At 50.9% G+C, this 24,629-nt stretch overlaps 3 gene segments (V, D, J or C); all 3 read left to right on the top strand.

Moving 5' to 3' along the window:
* The first annotated feature begins 264 nt into the window (after positions 1 to 264).
* LOC114805697 lies at positions 265 to 8,603 on the top strand. The segment is given in 2 exon segments: positions 265 to 371; positions 8,218 to 8,603. Coding segments are annotated over 2 exon segments (396 nt in total).
* Positions 8,604 to 15,111: 6,508 nt separating this feature from the next.
* On the top strand, positions 15,112 to 15,712 carry LOC100088934. The segment is given in 2 exon segments: positions 15,112 to 15,304; positions 15,414 to 15,712. Coding segments are annotated over 2 exon segments (348 nt in total).
* Positions 15,713 to 21,783: 6,071 nt separating this feature from the next.
* Positions 21,784 to 22,304, top strand: LOC114805696. The segment is given in 2 exon segments: positions 21,784 to 21,832; positions 21,955 to 22,304. Coding segments are annotated over 2 exon segments (399 nt in total).
* Positions 22,305 to 24,629: the final 2,325 nt, after the last annotated feature.

Below are 24,629 nucleotides of genomic sequence, written 5' to 3'. Positions count from 1 at the left end.
CACGCCCACCTCTTAGGCTGTGAGCCCGTTGTTGGGCAGGGATTGTCTTTATCTGTTGCCGAATTGTACATTCCAAGCGCTTAGTACAGTGCTCTGCACACAGCAAGCACTCAATAAATACGAATGAATGAATGAATGAATGAATGAATGAATGAATGAATGAATGAATGAATGCATGCATGCACCTAACGCAGCTTATGCGGAAGAGAGCACATTGTGACATCACACACTTGGCCAATGGGACCTGAGGAGTCCAAGCTCCATATTCTGGGGGGAAACAGTCCTGAGCTGGGAGACCTCCTAGTCCGTCCCCGACTCCGCCATGGGCCCCGGATCAGTGTGGTTGGTGGCCGTTTGTGTCCTGGGAGCAGGTGAGTCCTGGGCTCAGACGGGAAATCCCCCGGCTGGACTATCCGGGCCCCAGCTCCAACCCCTTCCCTGGCAGCGTCTGGCCCCCAGCTTCTGCCTCCTGCCTTCTGTCTCCTTCCCCCACAGGTCCCACGGACGCCGGAGTCACCCAGACCCCCAGACACCTGGTCACCAGCCGGGGACAGAACTTGACTTTGAGCTGTGTTCCTATTTCCTCTCACTATGGACTGTTCTGGTACCGGCAGCGCATAGGGGAAGGATTGGAGTTATTGATGTCCTTCCAGAACAAAGAGTCCATGGAGAAAATGGGATCTAATGACAGCTATCGATTCTCCGTCTCGTGGTTCCAGGAAAAGTCCTGCCACCTACACGTGAACCCCAGCTCACCTAGCGACTCGGCATTTTACCTGTGTGCCAGCAGTGAAGACACAGCGCTGCAAAGCACACTGCCCTCCGTGCACAAACCTCCCCACCCAGAAAGCAGGCACAGAGTGATGCCAGGCTCCGAGGGGGCATGGGAGGTGCTCAGATCCCAGCTGCTCTCCCCTGCCCCCTCACTGTGCACACCTGCCCCTCCCACAGCCCAGAGATCTCCCCAATCCACAGGAACATGCTGCTTCTCCCTGCTGAGGAAGGAGTCATCTTAAGGGGCATGGACCAGAGTGCTTAAATGAGAGTCAGAGGACCAGAGTTTTCATTCTGGCCCCACCACTTGTCGGCTGTGTGACCTTGGGCAAGTCACTTCTCTTCTCTGGGCCTCAGACCCTGCCCTCTTCCCCGGACCCTGCCCTCCCCGCATCATCAACCCCTGCCTCACCCTCTTCATCTCAACAGGTCTCTCTGTGTCTCTGCCAGAAAGGGGCACTGAGAGCTTTGCCTCTGAACTTTTCCACCTTAACTCTTTCCCTCTAATTGGACACATTCTTTACACCCTTAGTTCTCTTTCCCCTCCATGGGTCCCGGATTACTGTAGTTGGAAGCTTTTGTGTCCTGGGAGGTAGTGAGTCCTGGGTGCAGAAGGGAAATCCCCTGGCTGGGCTGTCTAGGTCCCAGCTCCAGCCCTTTCCCTGGCAGCGTCTGGCCCCTAGCTTCTGCCTCCTACTTTCTGTTTCTTTCCCCAGCAGGCCCCGTGGACGCCGGAGTCACCCAGGCTCCCAGATAGCTGATCACTGAACAGGGACAGAATGTGGCTCGGAGCTGTGAGGAGGACCAGGTACTGGTGAAGCAGCGTGGCTCAGTGGAAAGAGCATGGGCTTGGGAGTCAGAGGTCATGGGTTCGAATCCCGGCTCTGCCACTTGTCAGCTGTGTGACTGTGGGCAAGTCACTTAACTTCTATGGGCCGCAGTTACCTCATCTGTAAAATGGGGATGAAGACTGTGAGCCTCACGAGGGACAATCTGATTATCCTGTATCTACCCCAGCGCTTAGAACAGTGCTCTGCACATAGTAAGCACTTAACAAATACCAACATTATTATTACTGGTACCAGCAGGACCCAGAACAGGTGCTGTAGCTCATCTATCACTTCATTGCAGAAAGGCAGAAGGCCAAGGGCAAAGCCTCAGGAGAATTTGATGTCACGCAGTCAGTAACACAGTACTTTTCCCTCAAAAGCTCCGCCCTGAAGACAACAGGCTCTGCTGTATTTCTGCATGAGCAGTTAGTTTAACCACAGAGCTGCAACATCCCTTCCACCCCATTCACAAACCTTCCCTCTCCGGGGGCAGGAAACAGGACCTCTGGAGTGGGCTGAAGGCCCAGTGGCCTGGCTTAGCCTCCGACTCACTGGACAAGGACTGGGACCACCTGGAGAGCAGGGGCAGCTAGACAGACACAGTCACCCCCAACCTGGACATTCCCAGTGGGAATTTTTACTCATTTTGTGTTTCCAAGGAGCCAAAGCCAGGATCCGTATCAAACGCTTTTGTTCTCCCTTCCCCATTGTGGGGAAATGCCAGGTTCTTTGTTGGGGCATTTGTCCAGGGAGTTCTGCCTTTAGAAGGACCCTTTGGTCACCAGGGGTGATCAGCAGGGCCACATGGACAGCCCTTTCTTTCCTGCCTCCCTCCCTCCACATTCTTACCAGGCACTGTTCTGGGTCTTCTGTCCTCCTCATGATACTCGCACTTTTCCGGGGAATGCATCAGCTCACATCATTTAAAGCCACTGTGCCCACGGCTCCTACAACAAACTCATGAGCCCAACCTCCAACTGCTCTACAATCTCACGTTTCCCTGCCTCTGGTGTCTGCAGAGGGGTGTCCCTCAGGGACTGTAACCTCAGTATAGCAAACACTGAACTCTTCACCTCTCATCCCTGGCAACCACACCCTCCTTATCCTGCAGTCCATAACCTTGGTGTCATGGTTGAGGTCCTGCACTCGGTCTACCACCCTTCACAGAGACCCACCATCTACCCCAGCTCCCCAGCTGCCTACACAGAGCCAATTCCTCCTCCTCTGGTGGTTCCTGCTACTCCTCACCAACACCTTCCACATTCCGTTTCTCCCGCTCCTCTCCCACATCCCCATCTCTTCTCTCCCAACTCCCTACCCCCAGCTCTTTACCTTCTCTTCAAATACTGCCCCCACCCTCTGCCCAGCACTTGACTTCTCCCCCTCCCTCTTAGCAGGTTTCTCTAGCTCTGTACCAGCAGAAGGCAGCATTACACTGTGACATTCTTTACAACTGAACAGTTTCTTCTTTTTTTTTCCTTTTTTTAAATAGTATTTGTTGAGTGCTTATTATATGCTAGGCACTGTACTAAGAGCTGGGTTAGATACAAGACAGTTGTTTTGGACTCACTCCATATCCTACAAGGAGCTCACAAACTTAATCCCCATTTTACAGATGAGATAAAATAATAATAATAATAATAATAATGTTGGTATTTGTTAAGGTCTTACTATGTGCAGAGCACTGTTCTAAGCGATGGAGTAGATACAGGGTAATCAGGTTGCCCCACGTGAGGCTCACAATTTTCATCCCCATTTTACAAATGAGGTAACTGAGGCGCAGAGAAGTTAAGTGACTTGCCCTCAGTCACAAAGCTGACATGTGGCAGATCTGGGATTCGAACCCATGACCTCTGACTCCCAAGCCCGTGCTCTTTCCACTGAGCCACAGAGAAGTGAAGTTACTTGCCCACAGTCACACAGCAGGCAAATGGCAGAGGCAGGATTAGAACTCAGGTCCTCTGATTCCCAGGCCTATCCTCTTTTTGCTAAACCACATTGCTTCTCAACTGTTAACTGAGAAGCAGCTGGCCAATTGAGAAGCAGTGTGGTGTAAAGGATAGTGCACTGGCCTGGGAGTCAGAAGGTACTGGGTCTAGTTTTGGCTCCACCACTTGTCCACTGTGTAACCTTGGAGAAGTCATTTAACTTCTCTGTGCCTCTGTAATCACATATGTAAAATAGAGATTAAGACTGTGAGCCCCATTTGGGACATGGACTGTGCCCAGCATGATTAGGTTGTAATATTAATTATAACTGTGGTATTTGTTAAGCGCTTACTTTGTGCCAGGCACTGTTCTAAGCACTGGGGTGGATACAAGCAAATCAGGTTGGGCACAGTGTCTGTCCCACTTGGGCTACAAGTCTTCTGACTCCGAAGCCCATGCTCTTGCCACAAAGCCATGCTGAGTTGCAAAGGAGATGCCGAAGGAAGAGTAGTGGATAGAGCACGGGCCTGAGAGTCAGAAGGTCATGGGTTGTAATCCGGCTCCACCACCTGTCTGTTGTACGATCTTGGGCAAATCACTTCCCTTCTCTGTGCCTCATTTCCCTCATCTGTAAAATAGGATTAAGACTGTGAGCCCTGTGTAGGACAGGAACCGTGTCCAACCCCTCGGTGATTAGATCAGTGACAGGCATATAGTAAAGCACTTAACAGGACTGTATCCAACAGGATTGTGGATACTGTCAGGGAAATGAGAGGTTCATTGGAAAATGATTCTTGGAAGAGATATGATTTTAGTAGGGCTGTGAAGATGGGGAGAACTGTCAGATATGAAACCGGAAAGAATGCCAGGTGAGAGGAAGAATGTGAACCAGGTGTTGATGACAACCTCTGTAAACTTGTTATGACCAGAGAATGTGTCTGCTAATTGTGTTGTATAGTACTCTCCCATGTGCTTAGTACAGTGCTGTATATGCAGTAGATGCTCAATAAATACCACTGATTGATTAACAAGGGAGGTGAGATTGAGGTACAGTAATTAATAATGACACTTTTGGTACTTGTTAAATTCTTACTACGTTCCAAGCACTGAACTAAGTATTGAAGTGGTTACAAGACAATCCTGTTGGATACAGTCCCTGTATGGGTAAGCAGCGTGGCTCAGTGGGAAGAGCATGGGCTTTGGAGTCAGAGGTCATGGGTTCGAATCCCAGCTTGCCCACTTGCCAGCTGTGTGACTTTGGGCAAATCACTTCACTTCTCGGTGCCTCAGTTCCCTCATCTGTAAAATGGGGATTAAGACTGTGAGCCCCACGTGGGACAACTGATTCCCCTGTGTCTACCCCAGTGCTTATAACAGTGCTCGGCATATAGTAAGCGCTTAACAAATACCAACATTATTATTATTAAGTAGGAGGGAGTAGGATTCAATCCCCATTTTACAGATGAGGAAACTGAGTCACAGAGAAGTCAAGTGACTTGCCCAGCAGACAAGTGGTGGAAACAGATTTAGAACCCACCCATGTGTGTGTACATGTACTGGGTGGTACGATGGGGTTGGCGAGGCTTCTCCCTGGGAAAGGCAGGGTGACCCTGGGGCTCTGTCCGGGAGGGTCCAGGGTGAGGAGGGGCTCAGGGAGGGAGAGGGAGTGACATCATGCCATCAAGGGCCAGTCTTACATTGTAGCAAATCCTCCTGGCTCGCCTGGGTGAGTGGGATGATCTGACCCTGGGGTCTGAGTCTGGGAGTTTCTCACCCAGCCCTGCCTGTCCCCTGCTCTTGGGACACTTCCCTCACTGGACCTCAGCTTTGCTTTGAGTCGAGGAGGTAATCCAGCCAGCAAGCAGCCACACTGACCAGTGATCCAACACCCCAAAAGGGACATGCGGGAGGGGTCAGGAGTCTGGCTGTTGGGAGTCCAGGGGTCTTTCCTTTCAGCCTCTGGGAAGAAGGTTGGGAGGGAGAGGGGTTGGAGAGAACAGAAGGGCCTTCGTTGTGACCACGAAATGAGGTGGCCATGCTAAGGAGGGGCCAGCTGGGGTCGGACCTGGGCTGGGACAACTGGAGAAAGGCAGAGACCCAAAGTCGTTCTTTAGCAGCCACTGGAGGGCAATATGGCTCCACTGGAAGCAGTGGAGTGGGAGTGGGGAGCCAGTAAGGACACGAGGGTCGGGGAGCAGTTCCCACACAGACTCTCTCCCCACTCTCTCCTACATAGTCTCTCCGAGGATCCCAAAGGTCATTGCATGTCATGAGAGATTCTTTATAGCCACCCCCAGTGCTTGAGGTGCAGCCAATTCTGGGGAAGACTAGGCTCCCTCCAGGACATGTTTGGGAGGACAGAAGTTGGTCCAGTCCCTGAGAGTCTGCAAGGGAAAGTGAAGGAGCACAGAGAGTGGGGTTTGTCACCTTTGTCACCTTTGCCCTTGGATTTGTGCCCTTTAATCACCTCTCCCTCAGCCCCACTGCACTTATCTACTTATCCATAATTTATTTATGTATAATAGTGTCTGTCTCCCCATCTAAACTATAAACTCGTTGTGGTCAGGGAACGCGTCTACCAACTCTGTTATATTGCACTCTCCCAAACGATAATGATGGCATTTGTTATGCTTAGTACGGTGCTTTGCGCACAGTAACTGCTCTAGAAATACAATTGATTAAATGATTGATTGATCCCGTGGCCCTGGGAGACAGCATCATCAGTCTCTCAATAACCCATCAGCATCACTGTTGTGGGAACAGGCTGGCCCAGCTGAAGGGATGCCCATCCCCTCCTCCAACCTCAGCAGGCTCAGACCACAGGAGGAGCAGGGCAACAAGGGAGGCAGGAGCAGAATAAGAAGGGCAAGAGATGAGAAGGACCAGGACTCAGCAGACCAGAGCACATTCTTGACACTATTTTGCTGTCCTGGTTGTTGCTGGTATTATTGTCAAGATTGTTGTTTTGTAATTGAGTTTTCATTTTTACAGCCAGCAGCCAAGCCCACGGCCATCTGTGGCTCACTTCAGCTAATTCCCCAGGAGAAACCCTAGAACCAAAACACTTTCCCATATTGGTGGCTCTCAACTCCCTCTGCTTCCTCCTCCTGAGTAAGGAGCCATCATGATCCTCAACCCTTAAACAGCTGCCCCCATCCATGACTTTCAGTCTTGAACCCCAGATGATGTGAGAGGCCTCTAGAGTCCAGCTAGGCAGCCCTTCTTTCAGAGGGCAAGAGGTTTCCAGGGGGGCAAGCCGAGGGCTTCGTACCCAAATACCAGCCCCCTCCTCCTTTTGCATAATACTCTCTTGCAGCTGGCAGTGTCACTAAGGGGTCATCAATGGGTGACTGACCGCAAATGTAGAGTTCTGGAGCTCAGGAGAACAAGTGGTTTCCCATCTGCAAGAAGAGGCGGGCTTAGCTTGGCCCTCACACTCCCTTGCTGCCAGCAGAATCAATCAGTCAAATTTATTGAGTGCTGTGTGCAGAGCACTGTACTAAGTCCTTCGGGGAATACAAAATAATGTTGGTATAACAATGTACCCCGACCACAACAAGTTTGCAAATCTCCCAGTTCCAGGACAGATCTCCAGAGGTACCCATTCCGAGTTGATTCCCTGACTTGATCTGGACATTCTCCTAGAGGGCGTGGACCTGTCCAGGGCTGTGGTGGCCATCACTGACATGGCCCTGGGCCACTCCCTTCTTTCAGCTCCTCTCCCAGCTTCCCTGGGGTGGTGGTGGGGGCGGTGGGAGGCTGCTAGTTCTGCCTGGAGGATCAGAAAACTAGCCAAATGGTCGAATATCTGGCCAAGTGGTGTAGACAAGACAGAGAGGACCAGATTGGGGACTGGGAGGGAGCTGAGCAGTCCAGGAGAGTCGCTGGGATGCCCTGCTCTGTCTGAGCCGTGGCTCATGGAAACACCTCCAGCAGGGTCCGGAGTTAGGGAATCTGGAAATTAGCATCTTGGCCTGGGCAGAGGGGGCTCCTGACTCTCCCTCATGAAGGGCCTGGCTGCCGGGGCAGGGAAGGATAGTGATGTCACAGACTGGCCCCACCCAGAAGGGCTGGGGAAAAACAGAGCCCTAGACTCCACATTGCAGGGGGAACAGCCTCAACCTGGTAGACACCCAGTCCAGCCCAGATCCCACCATGGGTCCCAGGCCAGTATGGTTGGTGGCCGTTTGTGGGGCCATTCACCTCCCCTCCCTTTCCCCTCCTCCCCTCCCCTTCCCCTTTTTCCTGCCCTCTGCTCTTCCCCCTTCCCCTCAGCACTGTGCATATTTGTATATATTATTTATTACTCTATTTATTTTGTTAATGAGGTGTATATATCCATGATTCTATTTGTCTTGATGATGGTGTTTTGTTTTGTTCTCTTTTGCTTTGTTGTCTGTCTCCCCCGTTTAGACTGTGAGCCTGTTATTGGGCAGGGATTGACTCTGTTGCTGAATTGTACATTCCAAGTGCTTAGTACAGTGCTCTGCACATAGTAAGTGCTCAATAGATACTATTGAATAAATGAATGAATGAATAAAAGTTTATGTCATGGGAGCAGCTGAGTCCTGGGCGCAAGTGGGAAATCCCCCGGCTGGGCTGTCCAGGCCCCAGTTCCAGCCCTTTCCCTGCAAGTGTCTGGCCCCTGGCCTCTGCCTCTTGCCTTCTCTCTCCTTCCCCCACAGGTCCCGTGGACGCCAGAGTCACCAAGACCCCCAGACACCTGGTCACTGGTCGGGGGCAGGACGTGACACTGAACTGTGAGCATGACCAGAGCCACAATGTCATGCACTGGTACCGGCAGGACCCGGCACAGGAACCAAACCTCATGTTTTACCTTCAAAATCAGAAGCCTTCAGAAAACATGACTGTCTCATACTGCTTCCAACCGCGTTGTTGGAAGGCCGGTGACTGCACCCTGGCCATCAGTACTGCAGAGCTGGGCGACTCCTCGGTGTTCCTGAGTGCCAGGAGTGCAGACACAGCGCTGCAGCCGCCCTGCCTATCTGCACACAAACCCTCCATGCCCTAATAACAGTCCACGGATGGGGGATGGCGGGGGGACGCCCTCACCCTAACGGCCCCTGGGATGTGGGCAGGGAGGGGGAGCAGGTACAGAAGGGTGGTGGGAGAGGAGCCAGATCACCACTCAGTGCAGATGCACACTGGTTCTAAAGAATAGCTGTGTGATACCTCACAAATGCACACACATAATTTTGTCAACTTTTCAGGCTCCCCACCTCCAGCTTCCCCATCCTAGAGTCCCACACACATACATGAAAATGCTTTCAATTAGTAGATGCATCGTGGCTTAGGGGCATGGGCTAGGGAGCCAGAGGACGTTAGTTCTAATCCCAGCTCCACCACTTATCAACTGTGTGACTTTGGGCAAGTCACTTAACTTCTCTGTGCCTCAGTTACCTCACCTGTAAAATGGAGATTAAGACTGTAAGCCCCACTTGGGACAACTGATTACCTTGTATTGGATCTACTCCAGTGCTTAGAACAGTGCTTGGCACATAGTAAGTGCTTAACCAATACTATTATTATTGTAAGGCTCCAAAGGCTATGACACTGAAACAACCAGCATCATCCACCAAGTGCCTATTGTCCTATTGTTTGCAGAATGTTGTGCTGAGCACTTATGTGAAAAGTGCTGCCCTGGCTCCTAATACTAGCAGAAAGCTGTCCTGTACAACTTCTGTTTATAAAGTAATGTCCTAGGCTTCTGTAGTGTGTGGAGCTCTCCTCTGGCTCCTACTGTAAGCAGAGCTCTGTGCTGGGTGTCTACTTTGTGCAAGCACCATCCTAGTCACCTACTGTGTGCAAAGAACCGTCTTGAGTGCTTGGGAAACTACAATTGAGTAAGAGCTGTGAACTCTTGCAGGGGTAGATTCAGGGATCTGGGAGAGGGGCGGGAGGAAGGGAGGGAGGAGGTGGGGGCGATGGGATGAGGAGGGGAAGGGGAAGAGTCTGGAGTAGACCGTTGGGGGTAAGAGGGTACCAGCTCTCCCCCAGGAGCTGCTGGGAGCTGGCCCAGGCCCGGAAAGGGGACAACAAGTAGAGGAAACAGGAGTGGTAGGTGGTGGCGATTCCTGCAGCTTTGGCTGCTGCTGCCACTGCTTCTGGGACCCAGTAGGAGGCTTGGGCCGGGGGAGGAGATGGAGCAGGGGACACAGGGCAGCTCAGAGGACTTGGGCCGGGGGGGGGGCAGGGGTCTGTGCCCATCGGCTGGCCGCACTCAAGGGGACCCTCCAGGGGAAGGGGCCGGAGGAAGAGGGCTGGAGGAGGTTGGGGGCACTGGGTGGGGGGGGGGGAGTGGCCGGGCCCAGTTGCACCTAGCAGAGTCTGAGGTCTGGTGGACATGGAGGCTGAAGGGACCCAAGGCTCCTGGGATTGGATCACCAAATCTCAAACCATGCTCCCTCCCACTTCAGCCAGGCCTTCTGTAACCTCTTCCCTACCCCACTTCCCACGTCTCCCTTCACTTCATCTCTCATTTTCTCTACTATTTCCTCTGTCCCCATTTCTGTTTCACCCTCCCTGCCTCCTCTGTATTTTCCAATAAACCAAAAACCATGCTGGCTCTCTCCAACTCTCTCTCCCTCCCTGTCTCTTTGTGAATCCTGACTATTTCTGCACACCTCTCTCACTATCTGTCTCTCTGACTCTTCCTCTCTCTCCCCCTCCCCGCCTCTCTGTTTCTTTCTCTCTCTTCCTCTCTCTCCCCACTGCCCTCTGCCCTTGAGGCTCTGGACTTGAGGTTCTGATCTCATAGTGGCAGAGCAGAGGTATCCAGAAGAATAGAACCACAGTAAAGTTCCAGTGTTACCAGAATGACAGTAACCCCAATCACCTGTACTGGTACCGGCAGCTGGCGGGGCAGGATCTGGTGCTCATGGCCTCTGCCAACCTGGGCTCTGCAGCCTCCTAAGAGAGAGGATTTGAAAAGATCAAGTTCCCCATTGAACGCCCAGAACTGAGGTCTTCATCCCTGGAGGTGATGGAGCTGAAGCCAAGGGACAGTGGTCTCTACTTCTGCGCTTCCAGCCGGATGGGGGACTGAGAGCTGAGCAAGAACTTCATTGGCCCCACCCCACAGCAAGCAACTGGTCTCCAGGGAAGTGGAAAACCACAGCCTGGACATCTAAGAGTGTGACTTTGTGTGTATTTGTATGTGAGATTACGCGTGTGTGGATGAGAGATTATGTGTGTGTGCCAGTGTGTTGGTGTTTGTGAGGTGGCATGTTTGGTGCATGGCAGTGCTCGTGCGGGGGGGTGGGAGGGGTGGACATGTATGTCAGTGTTTGGGAGGCAAGGGTTGTGAGTGAGGGTATGTGTGTGTGCGCAAGCATGGGGTGGAAGGATGGGGATGGTGAGGTTCCTCCCCTGGGAAAGGCAGGGTAGCCACAGGGGTCTGTCTGGGAGAGTCCAGGGCAAGAAGGGCCTCTGGGTAGGGAGATGGGGGTGATGTAAATGGGACCAGGGGCCAGTCTGACAATGCACCTAGTCCTCCCTGCCCACTTGGGTCAGAGGGTGAGTTGGCCTTGGGATCTGAGTCTGGGGGTTTCTCACCCAGCCCTGCATGACCCTGATTGCAGGAGGACCAGTTCCCTCCCTGTGCCTCAGCTTTGCTCTGAGCCAACACAGTCCGACCTGCAGCCACATTCATTCATTCAATCGTATTTATTGAGTACTTACTGTGCACAGAGCACTGTACCAAGTGCTTGAAAAGTACAATTCAGCAATAAAGAGAGACAATCCCTGCCCCCAATGGGCTTACGGGCTAGAAAACTGTTCCCACAACGACCAATGGCCCAACATCCCTATCTGGAAATAGGGGAGGGCCAGGAGTCAGGACCTAGCAGGGTGGGGGGTCATGGGGTCTTTCCTTGAAGCAGCTGGAGAGAAGGTAGGGAGCAGTTTGGGAAGAACAGAAGGGCTGTTATGTCCAGGAAAGGAGGTGGCCGGGCTGGGGAAGGACCAGCTGAGATGGGGCCTGGGGCTGGGACAGTTAGAGTAGACCTCTAGAAGTCACTGGGGAGCAGGGGGGTCCCACTGGAAATAGTTGTGTGGGGGTGGGGTGGTAAGGACAGGAGGGTCGGGGAGCAGTTCTTCACACCGCGCCATAATGCCGGCTCCCAGCATCCTCAGCTTCTTCCTCCTGAGTCAGGAGCCATCATGACCTTCAACCCTTAAACACCTGCCCCATCCGTGACTCAAGATTTGCACCCAAGATGATTTGAGAATTCTCTGGGATCCAGCTAGGCAGCCTTATTTCCAAAGGCTTTTTTTCCTTCTTTTTTTTTTCTTTAAATGGTATCTGTTAAGTGCATACTATGTGCCAGGTAGTGTATTTAGCCCTGGAGTGGATACAAGTTAATCAATTTGGACACAGTCCATGTCCCAGCAAGGGGCTCATGGTCATAATCCCCATTTTACAGTTGAGGTACCTAGGCCCAGAAAAGTTTAGTGACTTGCCCAAGGTCACATAGATGGCATATGGTGGAGCCAGAATTGGAAATCAAGGTTATTTAGGGCCTGGAGAGAATCTCCCTCACGTATCTTCACTGCAGTAGTGCATAGGCCCAAGCCACATGAGACCCACAGCCTCTGCTTGCCCAGAACGTGGTCTACATCAATCACAACTCGCTTTCAATTAAAGATTAAGCAATAGCACCCTCATTCCATTAGGCAACTACCTTCAATAAACTGAGAAGTAGCATGACCTAGTAGAAAGAGCACAGGCCTGAGAGTCAGGAAACGTGGGTTCTGATCCTGGCTCTGTCATTTGCCTATTATGTGATTTTGAGCAAGTCATCTAACTTCTCTGTGCCTCAGTTTCCTCATCTATAAAACTGGGTTTAAGTACCTTTAGACTGTAAACTCATCCTCTAGGCTGTAAGCTCACTGTGGGCAGGGAATGTGTCTGCTTATTGTTATATTGAACTCTCACAAGCCCTTAGTACATTGCTGCACACACAGGAAGCATGTCATAAATACTACTGAATGAATACCTTTTCTCCTTCCCTTCTTTATCTATGAGAACTACGATCTCTGTGTGGGACAGGGACCATGTCCAATCTCATTAACCTGTATCATCTTAGTGCTTAGCATAGTGCTTGGTACATGGCAAGTGTGATACAAATAACTAATAATAATAATAATAATAATAATGTTGGTATTTGTTAAGTGCTTACTATGTGCCGAGCACTGTTCTAAGAGCTGGGGTAGACACAGAGGAATCAGGTTGTCCCACGTTGGGCTCACAATCTTAATCCCCATTCTACAGATGAGGTAACTGAGGCACCGAGAAGTTAAGTGACTTGCCCAAAGTCACACAGCTAACAAGTGGCTGATCTGGGATTAGAAGCCATGACCTCTGACTCCAAAGCCCGTGCTCTTTCCACTGAGCCATGCTGCTTCTCTAATTACAATTACAATTATAATATATAATATATTATAATAATTATAACTACAATTATAATAACTGCAATTATTCCATTAACAAAGAGGAAGCTTCCTCTTCCCTTTTCTGTTTAGGGTGCTTCTAGTCTGCAGATGGTCTCAGTATGGTCTCCCTCATTGATCTCAGCCCTTCTCAGGAGATCCTGCTAATCATACTGATGGAGCCTCATTCTCAGTCCAAGCCCTCTGGATGATGCACTCTGGGACCAGACCCTCTGACGACTCAGCTCCAACATGATCCTAGGTGGCCAAGGACTTTCATTCATCCAATTGCATTTATTGAGTGCTTACTGTGTGCAGAGCACTGTACTAAGCACTTGGAAAGTACAATTCAGCAACAAATAGAGACAATCCCTACCCAACAACGGGCTCACAGTCTAAAAGGGCTTTGTCCTCAGCAGCCACTGCCTTCTTTCCCATAATCTTCTCCTGCACGTTGTTGTGTCACTGAGGGAGCATCAGTGAGTGCCTGACACTGACTGTAGAGAAGTTTTGTGGCTCAAGAGAATGACTCCCCCTTTTTGAGACTTCTGAGCATCATTTCCCGTCTACTCTGGAATTCCCCTGCTGCCAGCTGAAATCTCCAGGTTCCTCGGACAGGCCCCAGTAGCACTGATTCTGAGTTGATTAGCCAAACACTAGATGCTGGGGATTCCCCTAGAAGATGTGGACCAGCCCAGTGGCTTTGGTGGCCATCACTGACTGACATGGTCCTGGGCCTCCTCCTTATATCAACTCCTCTCCCAGCTTCGCCGGGGCAGGAGGAAGGGTCTGAAACAGTTACCTCTGCCTAGAGGATGTGAGAACCAGCCATCTGGGCTAGTGAGCTCCCCAGGTGGTGTAGACCAGACAGGGAAGACCAGATTGGAAATTTGGAAGGGATTGAGTTCTCCAGGAGGGTCCCTGCTTTGCCCCTACTCGTGGTCCCTGCCTTATGGAAACGCCTCCACCAGGGACCGGAGTCAGGGAGGAGAATTAGCTTCCCGACCCAGCTGGAGGGGGCGCCTGCCTATCTCTGATGAAGGGGCTAGGCGGTCGGTGCAGGGAGGGACAGTGATGTCAAGCCCAGGCCCTGCCCCAAGGGGCTGGGGAAAAACAGAGCTCCATACTGACCCACACTACAGGGGAAACAGCTGGGAGACAGCCCAGTCTGACTCCGACCCCATCACGGGCCTCAGGCCAGTGTGGTTGGTGGCTGTGTCCTGGGAGCAGGTGAGTCCTGGGAGTGGACGGGAAATCTCCTGGCTGGGCTGGCCGGGCCCCAGCTCCAGCCTTTTCCCTGGCAGCATCTGGCCCCAGGCCTCTGCCTCCTGCCTTCTCTCTCCTTCCCTCACAGGCCCTGAGGAAGCCAGAGTCACCCAGATCCCCAGACACCTGGTCACCGGCCAGGGACAGGATGTGACGCTGAGCTGTGAGCATGACCGGAGCCACATTACATGTACTGGTACTGGCAGGAGCCGGGGCAGGGACCAAACCTCATGTTTTACTTTCTATATCAGAAACTTTCAGAAAACATGATGGTCCCACACCACTCCCAACTGAGCTGTCCGAGAGCTGGCAGCTGCACCCTGGACATCGGCGCTGCAGAGCTGGGCGACTCCTTAGTGTTCCTATGTTCCAGCAGAGCGGACACAGCCCTGCAGCCTCCTGCCTCTCTGCACACAAACCCTCTTCACCCCACCACCCCAGAGGGAGGATGTGGGAAAGGAGTAGGTAGGCTGCTCCCAGTGTTGACATGTATACTGAAGCTCAAGACTACTTACATACCATATTAACATTTTGAAGAAACTAGGCCCTCACAATAGGAGCTAAGTCCTCCCTAATAAAATCTGACTTTGAATAGTAACTAAGAAGTAGCATGGACTGATGGAAAGAGCACAGGTCTGAGAATCAGCCATCCTGCCTCTCCACCACTTGTCTGCTGGATGACCTTGGACAAGTCACTTTACTTCTCTGTGCCTCAGTTACCTCATTTGTACAATGAGGTTTAAGACTGTGAGCTCCATGTGGAACCTGGATGGTGTGCATAATGGTGTGATTATGTTGTGCCTACCCCAATTTTTAGTACAGTGCCTGGTATATAGTAGCTGGCTGTACTAAACACTTGGGGACTCTCCCATTCACACCCACTCAGCCTATGGGGTAGAGACAAGACTGTGGCATCACAGGCAGACACACCCCACTTGGACCAGAGGAGTCCAAGCACCGAAACAGCCTCAAGCCGGGAGAAGGCCCAATCCAGCCCTGACTCCGCCATGGGCCCCGGGACAGTGTGGTTAGTGGCCGTATGTGTCCTGGGAGCAGGTGAGTCTTGGGCGCAGGTGGGAAATCCCCCAGCTGGGCTAGCCAGGCCCCAGCTCCAGCATCTGGCCCCCAGCCTCTGCCTCCTGACTTCTGTCTTCTTCCCCAACAGGTCCTGTGGACGCCGAAGTCACGCAGACCCCCAGACACCTGGTCACCAGCCAGGGACAGAACGTGACTCTGAGTTGTGTGCCTATTTCCTCGCACTCTGTACTGTTCTGGTACCGGCAGCGCATGAGGAAAGGATTGGAGTTAGTGATGTTCATCCAGAACAAACAGATCATACAGGGAATGCAATCTAATGATAGCTCTCGGTTCTCCATCTCGTGGTTCCAAAAAAATTCCTGCCACCTGCACGTGAAGCACAGCTCGACCAGCGACTCGGCAGTTTACCTATGTGCCAGCAGTTAGACACAGCGCTGCACAGCCCTCTGACGTCAGTGCACAAACCTCCCTGCCCAGAACAGAAAGCAGGCACAGACAGATGCCAGGTCCTGGGCTGGGGGGAGATGGTTGGGACTTAGACCCCAGTTGCTTTCCCAACAACAATAGCAATGATGATCGTACTTGTTAAGCACTATGTGCTGGCTTCTGATGTATGCTCTGGGATAGCAAGCTAATCAGGTTGGACACAGTCCCTGTCCCAGATAGGGCTCACATTCTTAATCCCCATTTTACAGATGAGGTAACTGAGGCACAGAGAAGTACATCATAATAATAATAATAATGGTACTTGTTCAGCGCTTACTATGTGCCAGGCACTGTACAAAGCTCTGGGGTAGATACAAGCAAATTGGGTTGGACACAATCCCTGTACCACATGGGGCTCACAGTCTCAATCCCCATTTTTAGAGGTGAGGTAACTGAGGCACAGAGAAGTGAAGTGACTTGCCCAAGGTCACATAGACAAAACAACAGAATAGGTATTAGAATCCATGTCATTCGGACTTCCAACTCTGTGCTCTATCCACTAGGCCATGATGCTCCCTTACCCTCTCACTGTGCACACTGCCACTCCCAGGGCCCAGAGGTGGCCCCAGGCTACGAGAACACTCTGCTTCTCCCTGCTGAGGAAGGAGTCATTAATTAATTTCCCCACCACTCTCCCGAGACTGCTCTCTCAAAGGTCACCCATGACCTCCTACTTGCCAAATCCAATAGCTCCTACTCTATCCTAATCCTCCTTGACCTCTCAGCTGCCTTTGACACTGTCGACAATCCCCTTCTCCACACCTTATCTCACCTTGGCTTCACGGACTCCATCCTTTCCTGGTTCTCCTCTTATCTTTCTGGCCGTTCATTCTCGGTCTCCTTGGCAGGCTCCTTTTCCCCCTCCCATCCTCTAACTGTAGGGGTTCCTCAAGGGTCAGTTTTTGGCCCTCTTCAGATCTCCATCTACACTCACTCCCTTGGTGAACTCATTCGCTCTCACGGCTTCAACTATCATCTATCTCTATGCAGATGACACACAAATCTACATATCCTCCCATGTTCTCTCCCCTTCCCTTCAGGCTCATATCTCCTCCTGCCTCCAGGATGTCTCCACCTGGATATCTGCCCGCCACCTAAAACTCAACATGTCTAAAACTGAGCTCCTCATCTTCCTTCCCAAGCCCTGTCCTCTTCCTGACTTCCCTGTCACCGTGGATGGTACGACCATCCTTCCCAACTCTCAGCCCGCAACCTTGGTGTCATCTTTGACTCAGCTCTCTCATTCACCCCACACATCCAATCCATCACGAATGCCTACCGGTCTCACCTTTACAATATCGCCAAGATCTACCCTTTCCTCTCCATCCAAATGACTATCTTACTGGAACAAGCTCTCATAATATCCCGACTGGATTATTGTGTCAGCCTTCTCTCTCTGATCTCCCTTCCTCCTGTCTTTCCCTGCTCCAGTCTATTCTTCATTCTGCTGCCCAGCTCATCTTCCTGCAGAAATGCTCTGGGCAGGTCACTCCCCTCCTTAAAAAACTCCAGTGGTTGCGTATTATCCTCCGCACGAAGTTTTTGTCACTCCGGGCTTCAAGGCTCTGCATCACCTTCCCCCTCCTACCTCTCCTCCCGTCTCTCTTTCTATTGCCCACCCCACACGCTGCGCTCCTCTGCTGCTCAACTCCTCACCATCCCCCATTTGTGCCTATCCTGCCGTCGATCTCTGGCCCATGTCCTACCACTGTCCTGGAATGCCCTCCCTCCTCACCTCCATCAAACTGACTCTCTTCCCCTCTTCAGAGCCCTTCTGAGAGCTCACCTCCTCCAAGAGGCCTTCCCAGATTGAGCTTCCCCTTTTCCCTCTGCTCCCTCTGCTCCCTCTCTGCCCTCTGCTCTGTCCCCCTTCCCCCGTTCACCTCCCCTTTCCCTCTGCTCCTCCTCCTCTCCCTTTCCCTCCCCTCAGCACTGTACTCATTTGTATATATTTTTATTACCCTATTTATTTTATTAATGAGGTGTACATCTCCTTGATTCTATTTATCGTGATTAAGTTGTCTTGTTTTTGTCCATCTGTCTCCACCGATTAGACTGTAAGCTCGTCAATGGGCAGGGATTGTCTCTATCTGTTGCTGAATTGTACGTTCCAAGCGCTTAGTACAGTGCTCTGCACATAGCAGCGTGGCGCAGTGGAAAGAGCACGGGCTTTGGAGTCAGGGCTCATGAGTTCGAATCCCAGCTCTGCCACTTGTCAGCTGTGTGACTGTGGGCAAGTCACTTAACTTCTCTGTGCCTCAGTTCCCTCATCTGTAAAATGGGGATTAAGACTGTGAGCCCCACGTGGGACAACCTGATTCCCCTGTGTTTACCCCAGCGCTTAGAACAGTGCTCTGCACATAGTAAGCGCTTAACAAATACCAACATTATTATTATTATAGTAAGTGCTCAATAAATACTATTGAATGAATGAATGAATGAATGACCATCCTTCCCATCTCACAGGCCCGCAACCTTGGAGTCATCCTTGACTCAGCTCTCTCATTCACCCCACACAAACAATTCGTCACCAATACCTGCCGGTCTCACCTTTACAATATCGCCAAGATCTGCCCTTTCCTCTCCATCCAAAAGACTGTAGTGCTAGTACAAGCTCTCATAATATCCTGACTGGATTATTGTGTCAATGTCCTCTCGGGTCTCCCTTCCTCCTGTCTCTCCCCACTCCAGTCTAATCTTCATTCTGCTGCCCCGATCATCTTCCAACAGAAACGCTTTGGGCATGTCTGTAAGCCCATCAATGGGCAGGGATTGTCTCTATCTGTTGCTGAATTGTACATTCCAAGCGCTTATTACAGTGTTCTGCACATAGTAAGTGCTCAATAAATACTATAAATACTATTGAATGTCACTCCCCTTCTCAAAAATCTCCAGTGGTTGCCTAGCAACCTTGACACGAAACAAAAACTCCTCACTCTTGGCTTCAAAGCTCTCCATCACCTTGCCCCCTCCTACCTTACCTCCCTTCTTTCTTTCTACTGCCCACCCCATACACTCCGCTGCTCTGCCACTCACCACCTCAGTGTCCCCTGTTCATGCCTATCCTGCCATCGACCCCTAGCTCACGTCCTACCACTGTCCTGGAATGCCCTCCTTCCTCACCTCCACCAAACTCTCTTCCCCTCTTCAAAGCCCTCCTGCGAGCTCATCTCCTCCAAGAGGCCTTCCCAGACTGAGCTTCCCCCTTTTCCTCTCCTCTCCCTCCCCCCTACCCTTGGCTCTTGCCCCTTCTCCTCTCCTCAACACTGTGCTCATTTGTATATATTATTTGTATATATTATTTACTACCCTATTTATTTTGTTAATGAGGTGTACATCCCCTTGATTCTATTTATCTTGATGATGTTGTTTTTGTTTTGGTCCGTTTTGCTTTGCTGTCTGTCTCCCCGATTTAGCCTGTGAGCCTGTCACTTGGCAGGGATTGTCTCTAACTGTTGCCGAATTGTAATAATAATAATAATGTTGGTATTTGTTAAGCGCTTACTATATGCAGAGCACTGTTCTAAGCGCTGGGGTAGACACAGGGGAATCAGGTTGTCCCACGTGGGGCTCACAGTCTTAATCCCCATTTTACAGATGAGGGAACTGAGGCACAGAGAAGTTAAGTGACTTGCCCAAAGTCACACAGCTGACAAGTGGCCGAGCCGGGATTCGAACCAATGAACTCTGACTCCAAAGCCCGTGCTCTTTCCACTGAGCCACGCTGCTTCTCTTGTACATTCCAAGCGCTTAGTACAGTTCTCTGCACATAATATGCGCTCAAAAAATACTGTTGAATGAATGGATGAATAAATGAATAACTAATTTATAATGGGATGGGAAGTCTAGGCCACGGACAAACTGGAGGGCGGGGGCAGGACAGGAGCAGGAGTAGAGACACAGTCACCTTGGGCCAGGGTCTTCTCAGTGGGATTTTTTTTCTTATTTTTCTTTCCAAGAAGTCAAACACAATATCCACATCAAATCCCTCCATTCCCTCCAAGACAGTGTGCATTCCACTGCTTTCCAAAATCATGGGATTATGATCAGTGTCGGGGGGAGCTGGCAGGAAAATAGAGGGAACAGAAAAAGCAACATGAGCACTGTGTGATGTCTCTGATTTGGCGCGGGTTGTGCAGCCTAGTGGGTGGGGTCAGTGGCAGATAAGTGTCTGTCGCTCTGTTAGTGATTGGAATTTGTGCCAAACAATTAACCCCTGGGATAGAGAAACCAAAAGCTGGTGTCCTACATGGTGCTCACAGTCTAGGGAAGAAAGAGAACATATAGTGAACCCTCGTTTTGCAGATGAGAAGACAGACTAGAGAGTTGAATGACTTGTCCACGGTCATACAGCTGGCAAGTGGCAGAGCCAGGATAAGAGACCAGGTCTCCTTTACTCTGGGGGCCGTGATCTTTCCGCTAAGCCAAGCTGCTCCCCAAGTTGACTCCATGAACTCTGAAATGAGAATCCAACAGAGGCAAAACGGAATGTAGGGGGACAGTTAAAAGCAATAACCAGCGAGTGACAAGAAGACTCTCCCCGCCTCTCTAGTTGGTCACACGAGGAAGTTCCCCAGCCATAGAGGTCATGACAGCTGAACTGGCCATCACACAGTACCAAGACTAGGCAAAACCTCAGACAGGGAACACCCCCAAATATTCAGGCACACCCTCAGAATACCCCAGACCTCCCAAAGTGATGTTGATGAGGAAACCCGCGGTGGAGCATGGGACATTGGAAGGGGCAAAAGGGTAACATAGAGAACAGTGGGGGCCTCCCAACCCCGGTCTTAATGTAGAGGGGGCCACTGGTCGGGGCACCGGTGAGGGATGGCTGGGCCCCAGGACACCCAGCTCCCATAAATTACCTTGCTTCATGCCCCTTGGCGTGTCGACTCCTTCTCCAAGTATCTAGCCTGCGGTGAAGGCACAACTCATCCAAGAGGCCTTCCCAAACTAAGCTCCACTTTTCCTCAGCACACCCTCCTTTCTACGTCACCACAACTCGCTCCTTTTGTTCTTCCCCCTTCTCCCCTCCCCACAGCACTTATGTATATGTGTATATAATTCTGTGTGTTTATATTGATGACTGTTTGCTTGCACTGATGTCTGTCTCCCCCCATCTACACTGTGAGTCCATTGTGGTCAGGAATTGTCTCTCTTTATTGTCATTTTGTACTTTCCAAGCGCTTAATACATTGCTCTCCACACAGTAAGTGCTCAGTAAATATGATTGAATGGATGAATACTGGGACTGAGGGTAGTCATTTCTGGGCATTACAGGGACCCAATAAATGGTCCAGAGAGGTGACTGTCAGAAACAGTAGTACCATCTGGACGGCAGGGCTGGAGCACAGACCAATGACATTCATTCAAAAATATTTATTGAGCACTTACTATGTGCAGATCACTGTAGTACTAAGCGCTTGGAATGTACAATTCGGCAAAAGATAGAGACAATCCCTGCCCATTGACGGGCTTACCCCAAAACACACACCCAACACACACGCACACACATGGGAATTACCATTGGGAATTTTTTCCATTTGTATTTCCCCTTCTATAAAATAGGGATTAAAACTATGAGCCTTATGTGGACAGGGACTATGTCTAAACCGATTATCTTGAATCCACCCCAGCACTTAGTACAGTGCCTGGCACATAGTAATCACTTAAGAAGTACCACAGTTGTTATAGTTATTATGATTATGATCATTATTATAATTAAGGGTCCGTTCAGTTTCATACTCCAATTCTTCGTGGTTCCTTTAGAAACCATCTCTACTCTCTCACCTCCCCTTGCTCTAGCTCTTTACCTTCTCTCCCTGACACTGCTTCTCGACCCCTACCAGGCCATGGCTCTCTCCCTCCATCTCAGCAGGTTTCTCCACTTCTCCACCAGGAGGAGACAGTATGACCTTTTGACAGCTTTTACCTCTGTACTTTTCTCGATTTAACTCTTTCCCCAAAAGTGGCTACATTTTTGACTGCATCAGTTCTCTACCTATGCCATGGGCCCTGGGCCAGTGTGGTTGGTGGCTGTTTGTGTCCTGGGAGCAGGTGAGTCCTGAGCGCAGCGGGAAATATCCCGGCTGAACTGTCCGGGCCCCAGCTCCAGCCCTTTCCCTGGCAGCATCTGGCCCCCGGCTCTGCTTTATGCCCTCTCTCTCCTTCCCCGGCAGGCCCTGCAGACGCCAGAGTCATCCAGACCCCTGGACACCTGGTCATCGGCCGGGGACAGAACTTGACGTTGAGCTGTGAACACGACCGGAGCCACCCTGTCATGTATTGGTATCGGCAGGTCCCAGGGCAGGGACCAAACCTCATGTTTTATTTTCTTTATCAGAAGCTTTCAGAAAACATGACTGTCTCGCCCCGCTTCCAACCACACTGTCTGAACGCCGGCAGCTGCACCCTGGACATCAGTGCTGCAAAGCTGGGCGACTCCTCCGTGTTCATGTGTGCCAGCGGAGCAGACACAGCCCTGCAGCCACTCCTCCTCTCGGCGCACAAACCCTCCCCGCCCTGCTAAAAACCCACAGATGGGGGAGATGCCTCTGACTCAACGGCTCCTGGAAGCTGGGCCGGAGGGGCAAGTGCAGACGGCTGGTTGGAGAGGAGGCGGGTCACTAACCAGTGCAGGTGCACACTCGTTCTAAAGAACAGCTGTGTGATATCACACACACACACACGTCTATCTCTCAGGCTCTCTGCTTCCCTTCAGTAGCCCCTCCAGAAGTCTGGCACTCTCACACACAAATTTGATTTAGGATCCCAGGAATTTCTCCTTGCCTCAGTCTCTTCATCCAGGGACTGTCTCTATCTGTTGCTGACTTGTACATTCCAAGTGCTTAGTACAGTGCTCTGCACACAGTAAGTGCTCAATAAATACTATTGAATGAATGAAATCCATAAAATTTGTATGAAACCTCCTTCTCCTTTAATCAATCAATCTATCTACCCATGGTAACTATGGAGCATGTACTGTGTACAGAACATTGTACTGAGCACTTGGGAAAGTACAACAGGGTTTTTAGACACATTCCCTGTCAACAAGGTGCTTCAATCAATCAAACAATCCTGTTTATTAAATACTTGATGTGACCAGTGTGCTGTGCCAAGCCCTCGGGAGAGCACAATATAACAGCTGAAGATGTCAGTTATAGAGGGTAGAAGGAAGAGGGCCAGTATTTTGATAAGGTCCCAAGGAATAGCATCAGATATGCAGGTAGAGGGGGTAGATTTTGAGAGAATCCCGCCTAGAGATACTGCTCGGAAAGATGGAAGAGTTGAAGAAGTAGCAGGTTTGGGAAGGAATTGGAAGGAGCAGGGGATATTTTAGGGAGATCATGACTGGTAGTGTCAATTTTCTCATTAAAGTAAGTGGCCAGGTCATTAGAAACAAGGCATTGGGAAGGTCGGGGTGGGGATGAGGCATAGCAGCAGGTTTGAGGGGGGAGTTAAACATGTGGAACATCTGGCTAGGGCGATGAGCATGAGTGTCAATAAGGATGAAAAAATAATTTTGTCGGGCATAAGAGAGGGTGGAGATTAAGCACACACAGTTAAAGTTGAAGTGGATGAAGTCGGCCTGACATTACATTTCTGATACCAGCACTCTATGGCTCGTGCACAAGAGTGAAGGAGGCAGACTGTGGAGGTGATCCAGAGCTGTAGGTTAGTGATATAGGTTAATGGTATGAGATCGATGAAGGGATAGGAAAATGAGTGAGTTGAATTCAGCAGAGAGGGTGGTATTGACAATATCAATTTGGTCATGGAGGGAAGGAAGTTTGGGTATGAAGGCTAAAGGGGGCATATTGAGGTGAGAAAATTAGTTGAGGTCAAGAGATAGGAGGTTTCTGTAGGGGAACAGCACAGCTATGCAGGGAGGAAGTGCATGGGAGAGAAGGCAGGAGCGGAGGTTTGGGTCAGATAAAGTTGATTTCAGAGTTAGTGAGGGTAAAGATCGTGCGGTGGCTAGAGTTGATGTGATCGAGTGTGTGTCCAGGTTGGTGAGTGAGTGAGATAGGGTGAGGCAGGTGGTCAGTGGAGTTGAGGAGTGATAGAAAGCAGGCAGAGAAAGGGTCATCAGAAACAACTATGTAGATATTGCAATCTCCAAAAATCAATGTAAAAGAGAAAGAATGTGGGTAAAGGGATCAAGATGGTTAAAGAAGTTGGAGGTAGGACCTGGGAAGCAGTAGATGACCATTACTCCATTACTAGATTTTGGAGTGGGTGGTAGAGGATGATAGGGGTTTCTAAGGAAGGGAAAGAAAGGGATGGGGAAGGTGGAATGGTGTGAAAGTGTCATCGGGGCCTGAGAAGGAAGCCAATACCACCTCCTTTGCCAGTGAGTCTGGGGGAGTGGTGAAGATGAGGCCCCAGTGGCCACACACCTTTCCATCCATGAAAGAGTAGGGATCAAGGGTTAAAGTTGCCGGGGGAGCTTAGGTCACAAAGGCTTGAGAGCATTCACTGTACCACTCCTGCAGCCCCACTTGCTCACAATTCTCTGCCGAGCTCTCCGGCTCCTTGCCCCCTCCTACCTCATCTCCCTTCTCTCCTACAGCCCAGCCCACACACCCTGTTTTTCTGCCGCTAACCTCCTCATTATGCCTCGTTCTCACCTGTCCCGCCATCGACCCTTCGCCCACGTTCTACCTCTGGCCTGGAATGTCCTCCCTCTTCATATCCGCCAAACTAGCACACTTGTCCCCTTCAAAGCCCTACTGAAAGTTCTCCTCTGCCAGGTCTTCCCAGACTGAGTCCCCCTTTTCCTCTGCTCCTCCCCCCCTCCCATTTGTCCCTACTCCCTCCTTCTGCTCTACCCCCTTCCCTGCCCCAAGGCACT

The sequence above is a fragment of the Ornithorhynchus anatinus genome, chromosome 2 (genome assembly GCF_004115215.2).
Source record: "Ornithorhynchus anatinus isolate Pmale09 chromosome 2, mOrnAna1.pri.v4, whole genome shotgun sequence".
NCBI lineage: Eukaryota > Metazoa > Chordata > Mammalia > Monotremata > Ornithorhynchidae > Ornithorhynchus > Ornithorhynchus anatinus.
The sequence above is the reverse complement of the archived record's forward strand: the minus strand, read 5'-3'. Positions and strand labels throughout refer to the sequence as shown.